The 16,503-nt window shown below is 40.5% G+C and overlaps 1 protein-coding gene across 5 annotated transcripts in view; it reads right to left on the bottom strand.

Annotated features, from left to right (window-relative positions):
• Positions 1-5,057: 5,057 nt before the first annotated feature.
• DDI2 (DNA damage inducible 1 homolog 2) overlaps positions 5,058-16,503 on the bottom strand; it is a 35,556-nt gene continuing 24,110 nt past the window's right edge. For 2 of the 5 annotated variants that reach the window (XM_038531906.1, XM_038531908.1), the window contains exons 7-10: positions 14,097-14,200; positions 13,942-14,007; positions 12,242-12,431; positions 5,058-7,266 (exon numbers count right to left, since the gene is read on the bottom strand). In XM_038531906.1, coding sequence (XP_038387834.1) covers positions 5,381-7,266; positions 12,242-12,431; positions 13,942-14,007; positions 14,097-14,200 — 2,246 coding nt within the window. In that variant the 3' untranslated portion in view covers positions 5,058-5,380. Of the gene's footprint in view, positions 7,267-9,694; positions 9,758-12,241; positions 12,432-13,941; positions 14,008-14,096; positions 14,201-16,503 lie in introns of those variants that run through there. The other 3 variants (XM_038531911.1, XM_038531907.1, XM_038531910.1) reach the window with 3 other exon arrangements.

The following is a 16,503-nucleotide window of genomic DNA, read 5'->3' on the forward strand; positions in this document are numbered from 1 at the left end:
AACGGCAAATACCGCAGGGTCCTCTGCTAAGTCCTGTTGGCCCAGATGGTCAGTATTCCAGAGAGGCCATGCTCAGATGGGGAGTGGGGGGATCCCACAGCACACCCCACATTTCTACCCGCCCCCCAAGGATGTCCCAGTGGGCGGAAAAGCTGTCACTGGTGCACATTTGGGATCATCTCCCATTTACTTGTGCTTCTATTCCATCTGCTTCCCCCTGCCCCCTAGCAGCATATAGTATTTCCAAATAATTTATACTGCTCTCTTCAAGTATTTCTATCAAACATTAGAACATTTTTTGTTGGGCAGCCCGGGTGGCTCAGCGGTTTAGCGCCGCCTTCAGCCGAGGGCGTGATCCTGGAGACCTGGGATCAAGTCCCATGTCAGGCTTCCTGCATATGGAGCCTGCTTCTGCCTGTGTCTCTGCCTCTATTTCTCTCACGAATAAATAAATAAAATCTTTAAAAAAACACATTTTTGTTTGTTTCTGAATCTATTTAGAAAAATAATTTAAAAAACTCTTTTAGAGCAATTTTAGGTTCATAGTATCTATTTCCATTCTGAGCCTGATTTTCCCAATCTCCTCTGAATCTGAACTAAATTATTCTAGTATGACTTAAAAAATAAAACCCTGCCGATAGGCAAAAAGAGATCTTGCCCTTAATGCCAAAATTTGTTTCATTATCTCCTAACTAGATAGGACTTCACGAGGGCAGGCTTCCAATCTGATTTAGTCACTCCTGTAACCCCAGTGCTCCCCAGTACCTGGCACACAGGCACTTAATGTTTGATGAATCAATAAACTTTCTTTTTTTTTTTTTTTTAAGTAAACTCTACCCCCAACGGGGGGCTCACAATCCCAAGATCAAGAGTTCCATGTTCTACCGACTGAGCCAGCCAGGCTTCTCACGAGTCAATGAAATCTTATTCAAAGACTCATCCTGTATAGAGCCTTCAAGAGTACCAGATACATTTTCTTGGACTTTTGTCTTAACAACCACAATACAGACAGTGCAACAAAGAACATAATAAACACCTAGAAACCACTTTTTGGTACTCCTGATGCAAAAACGCCCTACTGTAATTCTTCTATCTAGGGAAATCTAAAGATTTGATGCAGGGTAATTCTGAATTGACAATGAAGGTGAGTCTTAGGACCACTCCATGCACGCCTCTATCTCTAGGAAGGCCATTTTCAAATCCACCCCCCGTCCCCGTCCCCCCCCCCCCCCCCCCCGACACTTCCACTTTTATTTCCCACCAAAATGTGATGCTTCTGCTATTTGGAGAAACTAAGGCACAAGAGAAAATCAAGTACATCAAAGGTTTACCCCTAATTTATTTATTCAATGAACTCCTAGGAACACTTCACTGAGAGCCCTCTAAGGTATAGAACTCAAGCCATGATTTTACATTTCTAGTTCTCAAGGACATGCTTCAAATTTACTTTCTTAAGAGGAATTGGTGTTTTTTAACTCTTTCAGAAAAAAAAAAAAAGCTATTTTTATGTTACTGAACTCCTAACACAAAAAGTTAACATTCCATCTTCTGGGAAGGGAAACTCTTAATAACAGTTTCTTTCTAGCTCAGCCACAGACTATTATACTAAGTTACCAAATTCAAAGGAGAAATTTGGCTTTTTGGTGTTTGTGCTAGAGAATGGAAGAATGCATAATCTAATTAGCTTCTCTTAGGATATGTTGCCAGTGATAACAAGTTTGAAATACATAGTTCAATTATCCTGCTTGCTCTCATTACAGGTGGCAAACAGGAAGGAAAAGGAAGTCAGAATGCACTGCAACATTCCTGGCCAGCTATTTGCAAGGCTATTTTTATATACATGGTGGGATAAAAGCCACCTTAAATGGAGAATATATCTGTAGATAAAAAATTAACTGTAGGGTATTTGTCAATCACACATGTATATATACACATGAGCTGATGGTTAAACCAACTAAGTTTTTATGGCTTTTACTAGAGATAGAAAGCTGTGCTAGGGGAAGAACAGGCGGATTCCATTTTAACTAGTTATCATAAAACTCAGTGACACAGAGTTTCATAGATCTTTCCATTTTTATGCAACCCTCTCTTGCTGGAGAAATGCTTTGGGAAAAAACACATGGGTTGTGTCTTCCTTTAGTACATATGGAGACATGGAGCTCTGGGAGGTTTCATAGGCTCCGAGGAAGAACAGTTTAACAGACACCCACCATCTCTCCAGTTCTCTTTGCCAAGCAACTGGCTATCTTTGTATGTTGATGGCTAAGGGCCAAACTGTGGGATGAAGGCTGGCTGATGTCTAGAGGCCTAAACATGTACAAGAGGAATCATTCTTACCAGCTCCAATGGGCAAAATCTACAGCCTAGGCATAGCTGTCTGGTCACCAAGCACACTGCTACACATGCCAATCAGCTTAGGGTAAACTGCAAGTCATACAGGACAATTTCTCCTCTCTTTGGTGAATAAACAGACCACCCTTGGAGGTGAGTGCTGACCACAAAACCATCCATTACTGGTTATGGCAAAGAAGCTGTCCAATAAAATGGCCCATTACTATGTACGGCTGACCAGTAACTATGTTGTTGGCCACCAGAGGAGTTCACAATGATTTTATCCTATTTTTAGAGAAGTTAATCTTAAATTTCTTCATTTTAAAAAAAAGTTTGACTTTTAAAACATTTTTTTTAGTAATCTCTACACCCAACGTGAGGCTTGAACTCACGACCCTGAGATCAAGGATCGCATGTTCTTCCAACTGAGACAGCCAGGCGCCCCTAATTTCTGCACTTTTAATAAAACTGACAATGAAGTTTCACTAGTGTCATGTTCCTTAATTCCCTTTGTGTTTTAAGAACTGCAAAATTTAAAATGATTCAAAATCCTAACAGATATCAACAATTTTACTTTCATATAAATGATGAGACAGGAAATACGGTTTTAAAAATTGAAAGCAATTATACATTAAAAAATAAATGATGAAAAAAGAAAAGGATAATTGGCAAGTGGGTTCAGCTCATTCATTCAAAGTACTCCTAACAAGAATGCATGTACAACTATAGGCCTATTCAATTTTCTCCTAAAAATAAATATACATATGTAAAAAGCTATTATAATAAAACCTTTTCCGGGTTGATATTCTGTATTCCACCTGGGATTGATCCCCAAATCTCTGCACTGTGAAAACTGAGCGGCCAAGCCTGAGCAGTGCACCACTGCCCACACCGAAGACGATGAGGCCCATCTTCACACAGAGGCTTTTTTGGAGAAGTCTGCTGTCATTGATAACTTCCCCCACCTCACTCCAACCTGACCCTAAAGATTTATAAGCTTAGAATAAATTCCCAATTATCACCCATAAAGCAAATACAGGGGCCATTGCATTGCTATTAGATTTTGCTTCAATCATAGCACCAACTACTTAATTACAATCACAGCTCTTAAGAGTCGGTTGACAGAAATCCTATATGCAGTTTCCTAGTGCATCTTACATCTTTGGTGTGGGGCAGGCAAAAAGGGTCTGCAACATGATCATCTGAAAGAACATCTTAAAGACAACCTAGCTGACCCGCTGTTTCAAGCGCCCTCTTGAAAACAGTAAACCACAATTCCTTCTGTCAACCATCTCCTAACGTCAGGATCATGATGAATCTATGTGACTTTCCATCACATCACTAAAGTCTCATAACACACATACAAACATCACAGCAAAAAGAAAGAAGATGGAATAGGGTAGAAGAGAAACGTCTCTAAGTGCCCCCAAATTAAAATTTCAAAAACTCCTGAGATATGAGCTTCCATTTTGATTGTGCTCAATGACTCAAATTTTGATGGAAAGAATACGCTTTCAAAGAGAGTAAGACTTTAGACAAAATCATTTAACACTAAGTTCACGAATCACCCTCTCAAAGCATCTGTTTCAAACACACTGCGAACCAGAACTTGGAATCGGGAGTCATTCTCAAAATTCTTTTCAATAAAACCAAGATTTCAGATTCCTGCTAGGTACATAAGAGAGTTTATTTTCCAGGAAAAACTACCTAAAATCTATCCAGTAGGATTATTGCACAGTGGGGCCCACAGGACAATGGTTTCCAAGGGCTAGTCCTCATATAAAAAAAAAGGCCACAATAAATACATCTATATACTATGCCCCACTCTACCTTGACATGGTAAACACAAATATGATGCATCTTATTTTAAAAAGAAAACTCCTGAGGAAAGAAAGGGATGGAAATCTCTACCAAGGCCACTTGAGTCAGAAACTGCAGTTACTATTTCTGGTGCCATGAAGGACACTCAACAAAGAGACTGACCATTCCAAGCACCAAGATGAACCAGTGACAAGGTTATCCCACTTCACAATATTTCACTCAGATCGCAGCTCAACCTGAGCTTTAGAAGAACTTCCTAGTAAATGAGCTTTGAAAGGAAATAAACTGCTGGCGATCAACCCATTAGCAGAACTTTAAGTTCATCATTAATCACTAAAGGTTGAGGTGTGATCTGTAAGATGCTAGCAAACCCACTATCTAGTCAATTCCAGTGTTTCGGCCATTATTTTTCACTCATAGTTGTTGAAACATCATCAAGACATTTGCAAACGAATTTATAGACTCTTCCCTTTTCTAGCTGGGTAGCACCATGTTTCACTCTGACGTTGACTCCCAACCCGTTTCCCACCCCAAATACTTGGCAATCCATGCAGCAGCCTATGATGCACAAAGCAGCCCAAGTTCGAAACCCTCCCACCTCATTCCATAAAAAGGTCAAATCCTAACCATACAAATAAAAACATACCACTGTAGAATATATTATTCAATTATTCTTCAATTTCCTGTTGTAACTGATGAATCATCAATACACAGAGCACTAAGTATAATTCCAAACACCAAACCATGTGATCCAGTTTGTAAATGGACAACTGAGCCAACAAGCCATACCTTGCCTACAGCACAGACACAGCCAAAATGGGAAGTTAATCTGCTTTTAGCTGCATGGGTGGTGGGATTTCTCATGGTTTCTGCTTTTTAAAGCATTCACTCTCATTCTAAAATGGTATGCTATACACAAAACCATCAATTTTATTCCAGAATACATCATCTTAATGGTAATAAAAAGCTTTTGTATGCACATACTGCCAATACATTTAAAAAGGCCCAAATTTTAACAAAGAGAATAGACAAATTCATCAGACAAGAGATAAGTTACTTTGGCCGAAAAAAATCTTTAAAAAAAATCTGGCTCAACATTCTGCTTGCAGGTTTCTACATATATTGTATATGTGATGAGTGGTGTGTGTGTGTGTGTGTGTGTGTGTGTGTGTGTACACGTGTATAGCTTTTAAGGGAATGGAGTATGGTCTAGCCCCCTTTTCCATGGTTATGTAGGAACTACAATGTTCTTCGCTAGCAAAACGAGAAGTGCAAGGTCTGCATTTCCACCAACTCGATGCAAAGCCCCGAGAGCTTCCTGCAAAGTGAAGCCGGCACGGAGAATGCGGTCAATGTCTGCAGCGGGAAAAATTAATGGTGAAAGAATGGAGGGACTTGGTGATGACTGGCTGGGAGGTGGTTCAAATTCAAGAAGTGGCCCTGCAGCTTCAGGACAGACATCTTCTCTGGTCTCAGGCCTGTCTGTCACCGGCTTGTGTGTGCTCTGACCCAAATCTTTAACCAATATGAAACTGGACAAGGACTTCATTTGCTCAGACGTGTGACTGACTGCATCCTCCTCACCTGCTAAGAGTTGGGGTGGAATGTCTACACCTAATGTGCAGTGTGACTGCTTAGACGTTTTAGCTGAGGCCAGAGTGGCAGAGCTGGTCTCCTTTACGGATCCCCTAGGCTTGGGGACACTTTCCTTCTCAGTTCCTAGGCCATCACCCAGATCCCCAATGTTACTATTTTCTACTACATCTACTCCAGCACCATTTGAAGTGTCTGTTAACTTTTCTGCCCTCACCGATACACATATGCTCTGATGAAAGGAGACTTGTGAATGGTCTTCATTCTGGGTAACTGTGAGACGCTCACTTTGGGTCCATCTTTCAGAAAGGTCCTGAATACCTGTGTGGCCCTCAGTTATCATTTCTGACTGATAGGTAACTTCTCCAGATGTATTTTCTGAAGCTGGTTTACTACTAATGACCAGAAGTTCATGGAGTTCCTTCAAAGCTGCTGTTAGAGACGAGCAAGGTTCCTCTGCTGACTCCACAGAGGGCTGACAACTGCCACCAAGACTCAAGGAGGGGGAGCAATCCTCACCCTCTTTATTTATTCCAGACATTTCAACATTACTGTCTGGGAGCTGTAAATCCTGAGTGCAAACTGAATTACTCAAAATTTCAGATGAAGGAGGATTACATTTTGATGTTTCTACTTCCATCAAGGGATTATCTAAGGTGAGAGCAGATGCACCGATGTTCTTGACACTGGCATGCTGACCATCCGCTGAGTTAAGCATAGCAACTAGAGACTCTTCAGCTGTATCTACTTCCATAAGTGTTTCTGAATTTGAGCAGCCAAAGCATCCTGAAGGTAGAATATTTTCCTCTGTACCCAGAAGGTCCACACTGTGTTGTAGCCCATCTTCTTTCATTGTCGTTTCCAAATCAACACCTTTCTGTTGATTCTGTTGCCTTTCTCCAAGAATTTCAAAGTCCTCTGTGCTACAGAGATGTTCTTGATCATTTAGAGCATTCTGTTGTCCGACCCCATGCTGTTGATTCCCTGGTTCTTTGTGCTGCTGCAGGCCATTCACCTGACTCAGTTTCTGATTTTCTGGATACCAACCCTTTTCACCTAGAAACCCTGGTGGTTCTTGCACCCTACTAGTTGTGACAGATAAACTAGCTTGCTGTCTTGTGTGGAGAGGAGATCTGAGGCCCTGGGTGCTTCTTTCAGCAGATTTCTCCGTATTATCTGCAACAATGGCTTCTTCGGAGGAATTCTGCAAAGGCATGGCTGGACTCTGGTCTGCTGGAGCACTGTCTGCTGAAGAAGCACTATTAGAAAGATCCTGCAGAGGAAGATGTTCTTTCTTTTCAGAGGTTATCTGGAATTCAGCTGAAGCCTTCACAGCCTTAGGTTCGATGCTGTCGGGGTCACTGGGCTTCACAGGGCAGGCTGAAGCAGGGACGGAGTGAGCAAGACTCACAGGATCACCAATCTCAGGACTCTGTCCTGAACGATGGGCTGGATGGTTAAATCCGTCTGAAGTTGGTAATGAGGACATTCCCAGTGAGGTAGTTTCTTTACCGCTTTTCTCTATATGGAACAAAAAGGAAAAGAGATTAATTAGCAGGTTACAGAGGCCACCAAATGATCAGATGATACAAATCTATACAGGACAGAACAAAATCAGGTCCTTAAACTTGGGTTTGTCTTATATCCATAGACTTACACAAGAACCATTCTCACTGGGGTGACAGTTTAACATCACAGCATCAGAATAAATGTGTTCTTAATAAAACATGTGCACTCTAATTCAGTATTTTTAAGTACCATTAATAAACATCCACATAATGGCTGGGTCAGTGCTCAAGGCTGAGGGATATTTATGTATTTTTACTCTCCGTGAGTTCAGAACTCTGGAAGAGTTTCTCCAAGTGTGTTCTATCACTTGCCCTGAAATCACCTGGCATGTTTGCTAAGATGAACATGGGAGGAAACCCACAAATCTGCATTTTTAATAAGCTCCTCAGGTGATTCTTAAGCTTTGAAATTTTAAAGATCTTTGCACTAGAATGATTCTCACGTTAATGCACTTTTAGTGTTTCAAATGTGAACCCAAAGGTTCTAAATGACAATTCTATCTGGAACAGAGTGGGAATTATAAAGAGATAGGAGGATATGCTTAAGAATCTCCAGAAGGCAGAGAAATATTTAATTCATTTCTATCCAAACTTCCTGAAAATCAGGATAAAACTATGTGAACGTGGAGTCAAACAAAAATAAAGCTAAAGGTCAAACAGATTAAATCCAATCATCACCTTACCAAATAGGGCAAGTTTTAAAAGGATTATCAATTACTTTATCACATTAACATAGTACAACTAAGTAAGAACACTTAGGTACTTTGAGGGCACAGCAGGTGGCAGTCCTGGCAGTGGAGGGAGATAGTTCATAACAGTTTTTTGATAGGCAATTGCCATTTAGATTGACTGCAACTGACTGAGCACTCACAGGACGGCAGGCTCAAACACCACCTCACGACACCATTAATCATCAGCTCCAATCCTCCTTTTGCCACAGATCCAGTTAAACATTGACCTCTACACAATTAGTATAAGATCTTTAATAAAATGTCAAAGGCTGGTAACAATTACTTCACAGTACAATCTACTAGGGCAGATGTGACTTAAATGCTTCATGCTGATTAACATCCAATGTGGGCAGCCTGATCTTAAGATGTCATGAAGCAATCCAGTTAGGATTCAAACAGCTCTAAATCATTCTAACGCAACACTGGTTAACAGCATGAGAAGATAAGGCACTATGTCAGAAAGTTACTGACTTCTTGCAAAACAATCTGATAGCTTAGAGGTAAATGGGAAAACAGAATTTATGTCAGTGGCAAACTGTATCCATTAGTGTCTAGAAACACAGTTATTAGTTTTATTTATCAATCTCTAAGACTGGCTCTGAAAGAGGCTCAATTGTGACTTAATGCCAACAGAAAAGATGTGTTACATGTAAAGTATCCACGTGAGTGGCATGGGGTATGTGATGATGGCCTTCTGGCACTGGCATGCCAGTTAGGACAACTGCATGAGGTCAACACGGCCTCGATGTGTTTGGCACTCACTATGAAAGCAGCACTTAGTCCTCCTGTTGCTGAGATGGTGGGTCTCACTGGCCTAAATCCTAACTGTAGGGAGCACTGGGTCAGTACTACAGGATAGGAGAAAGGGATGAGGACAATGGATATTAAGACTAATTAAACCATGCCCACTTTTACCTCACCTTGTAAGGAAAAAGGAAAAAAGAAATTGAATGCTAAGTATCTAATTACAACCAGCCTGCAAACAACCCCTATGAAGTCCCAGGTTGGTATTAAAAGACTGTCTTTCTTTCTCTTGGTAAATCAGCTCAGGCTGCCGTCTCCCAAATTTACACTCCAGGCAAAAGGGAGCAAAATGCCTCTGGGGGAGAATCTGTCAGGTTAGGGAAAGATGGGAGAGCCAAGTGTCAGCTCTTCTTTCTGAGGGAATAAAACCTCAATCCTGTGAACCTGTGTCCCTAGACAAGTCACCTGGTCTAGGCTTCCACTTCTTCAGTGGATTGACAATTTCTACCCTTTGCTAACTGTGGCATTTGTGTGCAGTGCTATGAAAAAGAACTTTCACGTTTTCAGAAGAGAGAGACTCCCGAAACCCCTGAGGGTGTAGTTATCTCAATGACAATGTGCAGTGGTGCTGACATTCTTGATTTGATATATTCACAATGGCCATTTTTACTGGGATTTCCCTCCCCTCCTTGGACTGTTCCAGTGGTTGAGAAGACTTTGCATAGGAAATTGTGCTGAGATATGTCCGTATGCCAACACACAGATGCATATACAGGCTAGTTGTAACCAGATTAAACAAGGTGAAATGGATGGCGGAAGCTAAATTCCAAAACGGCTGCAGATACAGAGACTTTCAGACCACAGACGATAACTGGATGGAAGGCTTAACGTGGTGTCTATAAATACCTGGTCTGGGGCCCACTCCAGCTGCAGTACACACACACTACATGCATCATGGCTTCTGACGCTCTGTTTGAATTAGGAAACAGACAAGCAAACTTGGGTTAACAACGCAAACCACACAGCATGCAGGGTTTGTCTCCATTCCTCTGCCACCTTTACAATCAGGAACTGGTAGAGTCAAGCTTAGGGAATGTTTCGGTAGTCTGGTTGGTTTAATTCTCTCACAATACATAAAGCAATGTGTCAACTTCAACAGATTTTTCAATAGAACTTGGAAAGAAATGAACTTCACACACCCACACACATGGCATTCACGGGCAGACATGTGGGACGGGTGGAGAACAGAAGACCCATAGATGGAATCACACGGTATGGAAATCTTAAAGGTGAACGAACACTTGTAACAGTAACTTTCCAAATCTCCTTCTCAGTGGAGATTTATTTTTAGAAGAAAAACAAACCAAACTGGATTATCCTGGCTTAACTTACTTTTTAGCCAGTTTTTAGAAGATGTATTAGATATAGCTCCTATTCTGGTTCATTTTTCCATTGATAGAAAAGATAAAGGTTCTCTGGTATAAGGTCTCCACCAAAGAAAGAGTTTTTAGTAAAAATACTTTCATCTACTCTGTCCAGAGTCTTGCTTGTGATGATACTGGGAAGTCGGTGTTCCAAACAAATAGGACCTGATGTAGAATTATTCCACTATTTAAACATTATAAAAATTAGTACAAGTCACATATTGTAACAAAAGGTCATATGGGGAAAAGAACAAAACAAAACCATTTCCTTTCAATCCTTCAAAAAACATATTTAATTTTATTTTTAATGTTCTTAATCTCTTTGCCCAGTGTGGAGCTCAAGCTCATGACCCCGAGAGAGATCAGGAGTAGCACGGTCTACCGACTGAGCCAGCCAGGTGCTCCTCCTTTTAATCCTTTCAATTGGCATATTCTCTTCACTGCGCCTGAAAACACCTGTGGTTTCTATTTTAATCTCCTAAACTTTTTATTATAAGAAGGTAATTACCCAAAGAAGGTAACTGTTAGTAGGTTAGAAAGCATTGCTATCATCAGCTAGTGCTTCTCAAATAAAAACACGAAATTGTGGGGGAAAAACAGAGATTTCACAAGATGGTAATACATCTTCATTTTATGAATACCTACTATTATGATTGACAAGTTACTAAAAACAGGTAAAACCTTCTAAGTGGGTATGTCAAACTCAGTCATGCTTGCCTTGCAGGGAAGATTAAAACTATTAATTTAGTCTCTGACTGGTTGTTCAGAATTTTCCCCTTCCTGCAAGACAGTTAAATCATAACCAAAGCTGTACTTTATATTTAAACTCAAAGGTGCCAAAAGGTGTGACTAGATTACAAAAAAAGGCCAGATTGGAAAACTGCCTGCTACCCACACCCATTTTAAAGAGGCTCAGGGCTAGACCTCTGGATGTTCTCTAAGTTAAAAACACTGGCAAAACCTGGCTATTTTTAAAGCTCCAATCTTTTTTGTCTTTACAAGAAAGCTATTCCCTGGACTTGTAGCTCTAATACATTTTACTCTACCAGAAAACACTGTGCGTGATATTAGTCACTGATGAATAATTATAGCTCAAGACTTTAAAATAACCCCAACTTAAAAGTTAATCCTCTTTAGCTTCTAGAAAATGTATCCCAGAGTCACTGTTTTATAACAGATGGGGGAAAATGATGCCATGGAGGTAGGATTTCAGCAAAAATGTGTCCTTCCAGTTAACCCAGAAAACTTGGCTTGGTCTTTAGATTTAAACAAGCCATGACAATTCAAACTTAGGGAAAAATGATTAGGTATCACCATGTCAACAGTTGACATACTGTTCTAATTTGGCCCAAGGACACACTACGCAATCTCATTAAAAGCATAAACACTGTGTCTGATTAGTATTCAATTATGCGTCTTATTGGTGGTTGTCTTTGGTGGCGGCACTTTAGGGAGATATTAAAAAGGTCAGGACTGCTTAGTCACAACGACAATGCTATCCGTCAAAGGAAATGGGCCTAAGAAAAGGAAAATAAAATTTCAGGGAAACTGTAGAACTCAAAAGGAAATGTCTGCTTACTGTAATCTTTTTTTTTTTTTTTAAAGTAGGTGCCACACCCAACACGGAGCCCAAAGCGGAGCTTGAACTCTCAATCCTGAGATCAAGACCTGAGCTGAGATGGAGAGTCAGACACTTAACTGACTGAGCCAGCCAGGCACCCCTATAGGAAATTTTGTTAGGAAAAAAAAACAAAAAACAAAACCCACAAGATTTTTTTAGGAAGCCTTACCAAAATGTGCTTAAGCAAATAACTCCCCAGTGTACCTAATAACACAGCAATGGATCTGTCGAAAGACCGAGGTCTTCTATATTGTATTCAGAGATAGGAGGCGGTGGTGAGAGGACAAGGAATACATCCATGACAGGACGATGACACGGATTAGAAATTATCCCCTCTGAATCTCCAACCTCCCTTGCTCATCGACCAATAACAACAAAGTTATTCGAGAGCTTGGCCAGTGCAAATACCTGCATCCTCTACGGATTTTTGAAGAGCTTCTGCTAATTCTTGGTCTGCAATCTCCTCTGGCCGCACGTCCTCTCGCCCAGCCCCATATGCCAATCGGGCACACTCTGGTAACTCTCCCTCAGGAAGGAAGGTGGTCTGAGAGCCTGTGGTGCCGATCACGAGTACATTTTTCTTGAGGTCAATGGAACACTTAGAAGAAAGAAACCAAAGGCTGACAATAGTGGATAAAAGGCCATGCAGAAAAATTATCATGAATTTAAGTATTTAAATTGTATTTAATATGCAAATATTTAAAGTAAAGTTTTAGCAGAATTCTCTTTATAGGATGCAGTTTACACTTACTTGTCTAACCTGACCCCTGTTCATTTCTGAATTTAAATGTGATACACATCACTGTACAAAATTTGGAAAAAGGCCAGGCATAATCAGCAGTCCCACTTTTTAGAAACATGTAAGTGACTTTTTCTTAAAAACTGAGACACACTATTTATACATTCACATTTACATTACTATTTACATTTTGCTTATTGCATAAAGTATAACTTATATTTAAACTCAATACCAATGGTCTCAAAAGCGGTATATGGGCAAGGCCACCTCCATAAAAGTATTCTTTATTTCATACTTATGCTACCCTCTTTTTCTGTGTATTTTTCTTAATCCTTGACATAGGACAGTATACATATACATGTTTTATATCTACTAGGTTGAAGAATACTGGTCTATATCATGACTAACAAACACAGAGAGATGACAATAAATTGGGTTTTATTAACACAATGATTCACTCACCCCTTCTACTTAAAATCCTGTACTTTAAATAGAATATTAATGCAAAAATTTTAAAAGATTTTATTTATTTATTCATGAGACAGAGAGAGGCAGAGACACAGGCAGAGGGAGAAGCAGGCTCCCTGCGGGGAACCTGATATGGGACTTGATCCCAGGACCCCAAGATCATGACCTGAGCCAAAGGCAGACACTCAACCACTGAGCCACCCAGGTGCCCGCAGTATGTTTTATAGGGATTTAGTAATAAAAATCTCTTTAAAGAGTATTAGTGACATAAAAATATTGACTGGATTGGAAATCCTGCTGTGAAAAATCTCATTACCCAGGGGACACTAATTGATTCTTCAATCAGAAGACTTTATCTTTAAACAAATTATTAGGTTTCAGAGTAGAAATATAAATATTATAAGCAAATATATTTATAAATCATTCTCCCTGTACTAAATAAACATTTCCACTCCCACCATCTCATTGGATTCTTTCCTTAATCCTGTAGTAGCTCTTCTTCCTGACTGCCTAGCTAGTAAGGATTTACTAAAATGTATACTTGCAGTAAAATCACCATCATAGGGGCTGAGCGGCTCAGTCAGTTAAGTGTCTGACTCTTGATTTCGGCTCAGGTCATGGTATCAGGGTTGTGAGATCGAGCCCCATGTCGGGCTTTGCACTGGACATGGAGTCTACTGAAGATTCATTCTCTCCCCCCTTCTCCTTTTGCCCCTTACCATCATGTGTTGTCCAGAGCCCTACAAACCCAACAAAAATTACCTGAATTCTCATCAGAAACTAAAAATAACACAAGAGAACAAAGTTGCCTGTTATAATCTCAAACAGATGGCAAGATTTAAAAGATTCAGAAAGATTTCACAAGAAGAGATTCTATTTCTACTGATACATAATTTCAAACCATGCATGATGACATCCTCAGTTCAGGGACCCTTCCAGGTTGCAGAAGCCAGGACTTCTCAGTTTTCTGGTGTACACAACAGAGGGAAACGATGTGCTAATAACCGTGTAACATACAAAATGCTGACGCAAAAGGAAAGCAAAGCTCTTAACTACCTGATGCCGCTTCAGCATGTCCAGTCCCAGAAGCATGTCCATGGGCTGCTCCTCAAGTATAGAGAAAGAACATGCCAGGAAGTCTCCTTCAATCTGAACCTGAGCTAAAGCACATTAACAGAAGAGATTATGGATTTTTTAAATTTTAATCTGCATTTATTTATTTAGACATTACTGATTTTTGCTTTAAAAGCCTCATAAAAAGCTTTGGAAATATATCTATCATTCTGTGCCTTGCTTCCTATGTTCAGTCAAACCCAAGGCAAAGCATGAAACAGGTGAGTTAAGTATGAAAATCCAGTAAGTCCAGTGATCGGTTTGAAAGCCAATGAAGGCACCAGTTTATAAAGTGGATACAGTAAAACTATACCACCCAGAAGACCCGGCTTGATACGTGATACCATCAGGACACATGTTCAGCTGGAGGAAAAGTGGCATTAAGGACTGGGAATTAACCACTTGCTTCCTGTACACTTACAAAAGGCTTTCTAAAACGGAAATAAAATCTCTACACAAGTTAGCCTCCAAAAAGTAAACTGTTTATTACTGCCTGTTATAATCAAGTTTCTAATCACCAAAGCCAGGAAAAAACCAATGCCTCTGTCTGCCTGGAGCCTCCTGCTTTGCCTTTCCTTAATTACTCCTCGTACTTTACGTCTGTTTTTTTGTTTTATTATTTATTTTTAGAAAAAGCACCTTTAAAAAAAAAAGATTTTATTTATTTATTCATGAGACACACACACAGAGAGGCAGAATCACAGGCAGAGGGAGAAGCAGGCTCCATGCAGGGAGCCTGACGTGGGACTCGATCTTGGGTCTCCAGGACCAGGCAGGCTGAAGGCGGTGCTAACTCACTGAGCCACTCGGGTTTGCCCTACACCTGTATTTTAAAAATTACTTTGCTATTAAGTATATCTTTGAAAAAAAAAAAAGAATTTTTATTTATTAGAGACACAGAGAGAGAGAGGAGAGAGAAACAGGCAGAGGGAGAAGCAGGCCCCATGCAGGGAGCCTGATGTGGGACTCGATCCTGGGTCTCCAAGATCACACCCTGGGCGGAAGGCGGTGCTAAACCGCTAAGCCACCGGGGCTGCCCTTTTTTTTTTTTTAAGATTTATTTATTTATTCATGAGACAGAGAGAGAGAGAGAAAGAGAGAGAGAGGGGCAGAGACACAGGCAGAGACACAGGCAGAGGGAGATGCAGGCTCCATGCAGGGAGCCCGACGGGGGACTCAATCCTGGGTCTCCAAGATCACACCCCGGGCAGAAGGCAGCACTAAACCACTGAGCCACCTAGGCTCAGTATATCTTTCATTTTATTTTTATTTTTATTTAAAGATTTTGTTTATTTATTCATGAGACACACAGAGAGAGAGAGGCAGAGACACAGGCAGAGGGAGAAGCAGGCTCCATGTAGGGAGCCCGACATGAGACTCGATCCTGAGTCTCCAGGATCAGGCGCTGGGCTGAAGGTGGCGCTAAACCACTGAGCCACCAGGGCTGCCCCATATATCTTTTTTTTTTTTTTAAGGATTTTATTTATTTTTGCGAGAGTGAGCAAGCAGGAGCAGGGGGGAGGGGCAGAGGGAGCAGCAGACTCCCTGCAGAGAAGGTGACCTGGAAGAGAAGTCCCTTTATCTTCTACTGATCACAACTTACTGTCTTCTCCGAAACTCACTACTGCCTTGGTTTTTGTGTTCATCATTCCCAGCTTTTAAAATAATCCTTACCAGTTCTGTAGGATTCCTAAATGATACTACTGTTTAGCTTTGTGTTTTTGAATTACCACTTGCTTCTTTACTCAGAAAGTATTTTGAGATCTATCTCTGTACGTGTGGCTCTGTTTCTTTCACTGTAAACCATCCCTTAGAGTACTGTCATGTCTAATATACCACAACTAATTTATCTATTCTACTGCTCTGGGACTTTCTGGGTCACTTCCAGTTTTCTGCTGTCATAAGCAATGCTACCCTGAATATTCTTATACTTGTCTCCTGGTGTGTATTTAATTTAACAATATATAAATCATAGAAAATGGAATCAGAATTCTAGGGATATTAACTCAGCTTTGCTGGAGGATACTGAATTATTTCCTAAAATGTTTCTAGCAGTGTATAAAACTTCCACCGTTCCACATTCTCATCAACACTCGGTATTATTAGATTTAAAATCTTGCTAATCTGGCAAGTAATTTTGCATTTATTTCTGATTAATAATAAACAACTTTTCATATATTTAATCATTTGAGTTTCCTGTTCAATAGTGTTTGAGGGTGTCAGTAAAAGAAAATAGTGTGGCTCAGTCTCATAAGCATCTGACTTTGGGTTAGGTTATGATTTCAGAGTCCTAGGATTGAGCCCATCCCTCTGCCTTTCCCCTCTGCTCCTGCTCACTGGCTCTAATGAA

Source organism: Canis lupus, chromosome 2 (assembly GCF_011100685.1).
Source record: "Canis lupus familiaris isolate Mischka breed German Shepherd chromosome 2, alternate assembly UU_Cfam_GSD_1.0, whole genome shotgun sequence".
NCBI classification, from domain to species: Eukaryota; Metazoa; Chordata; class Mammalia; order Carnivora; family Canidae; genus Canis; species Canis lupus.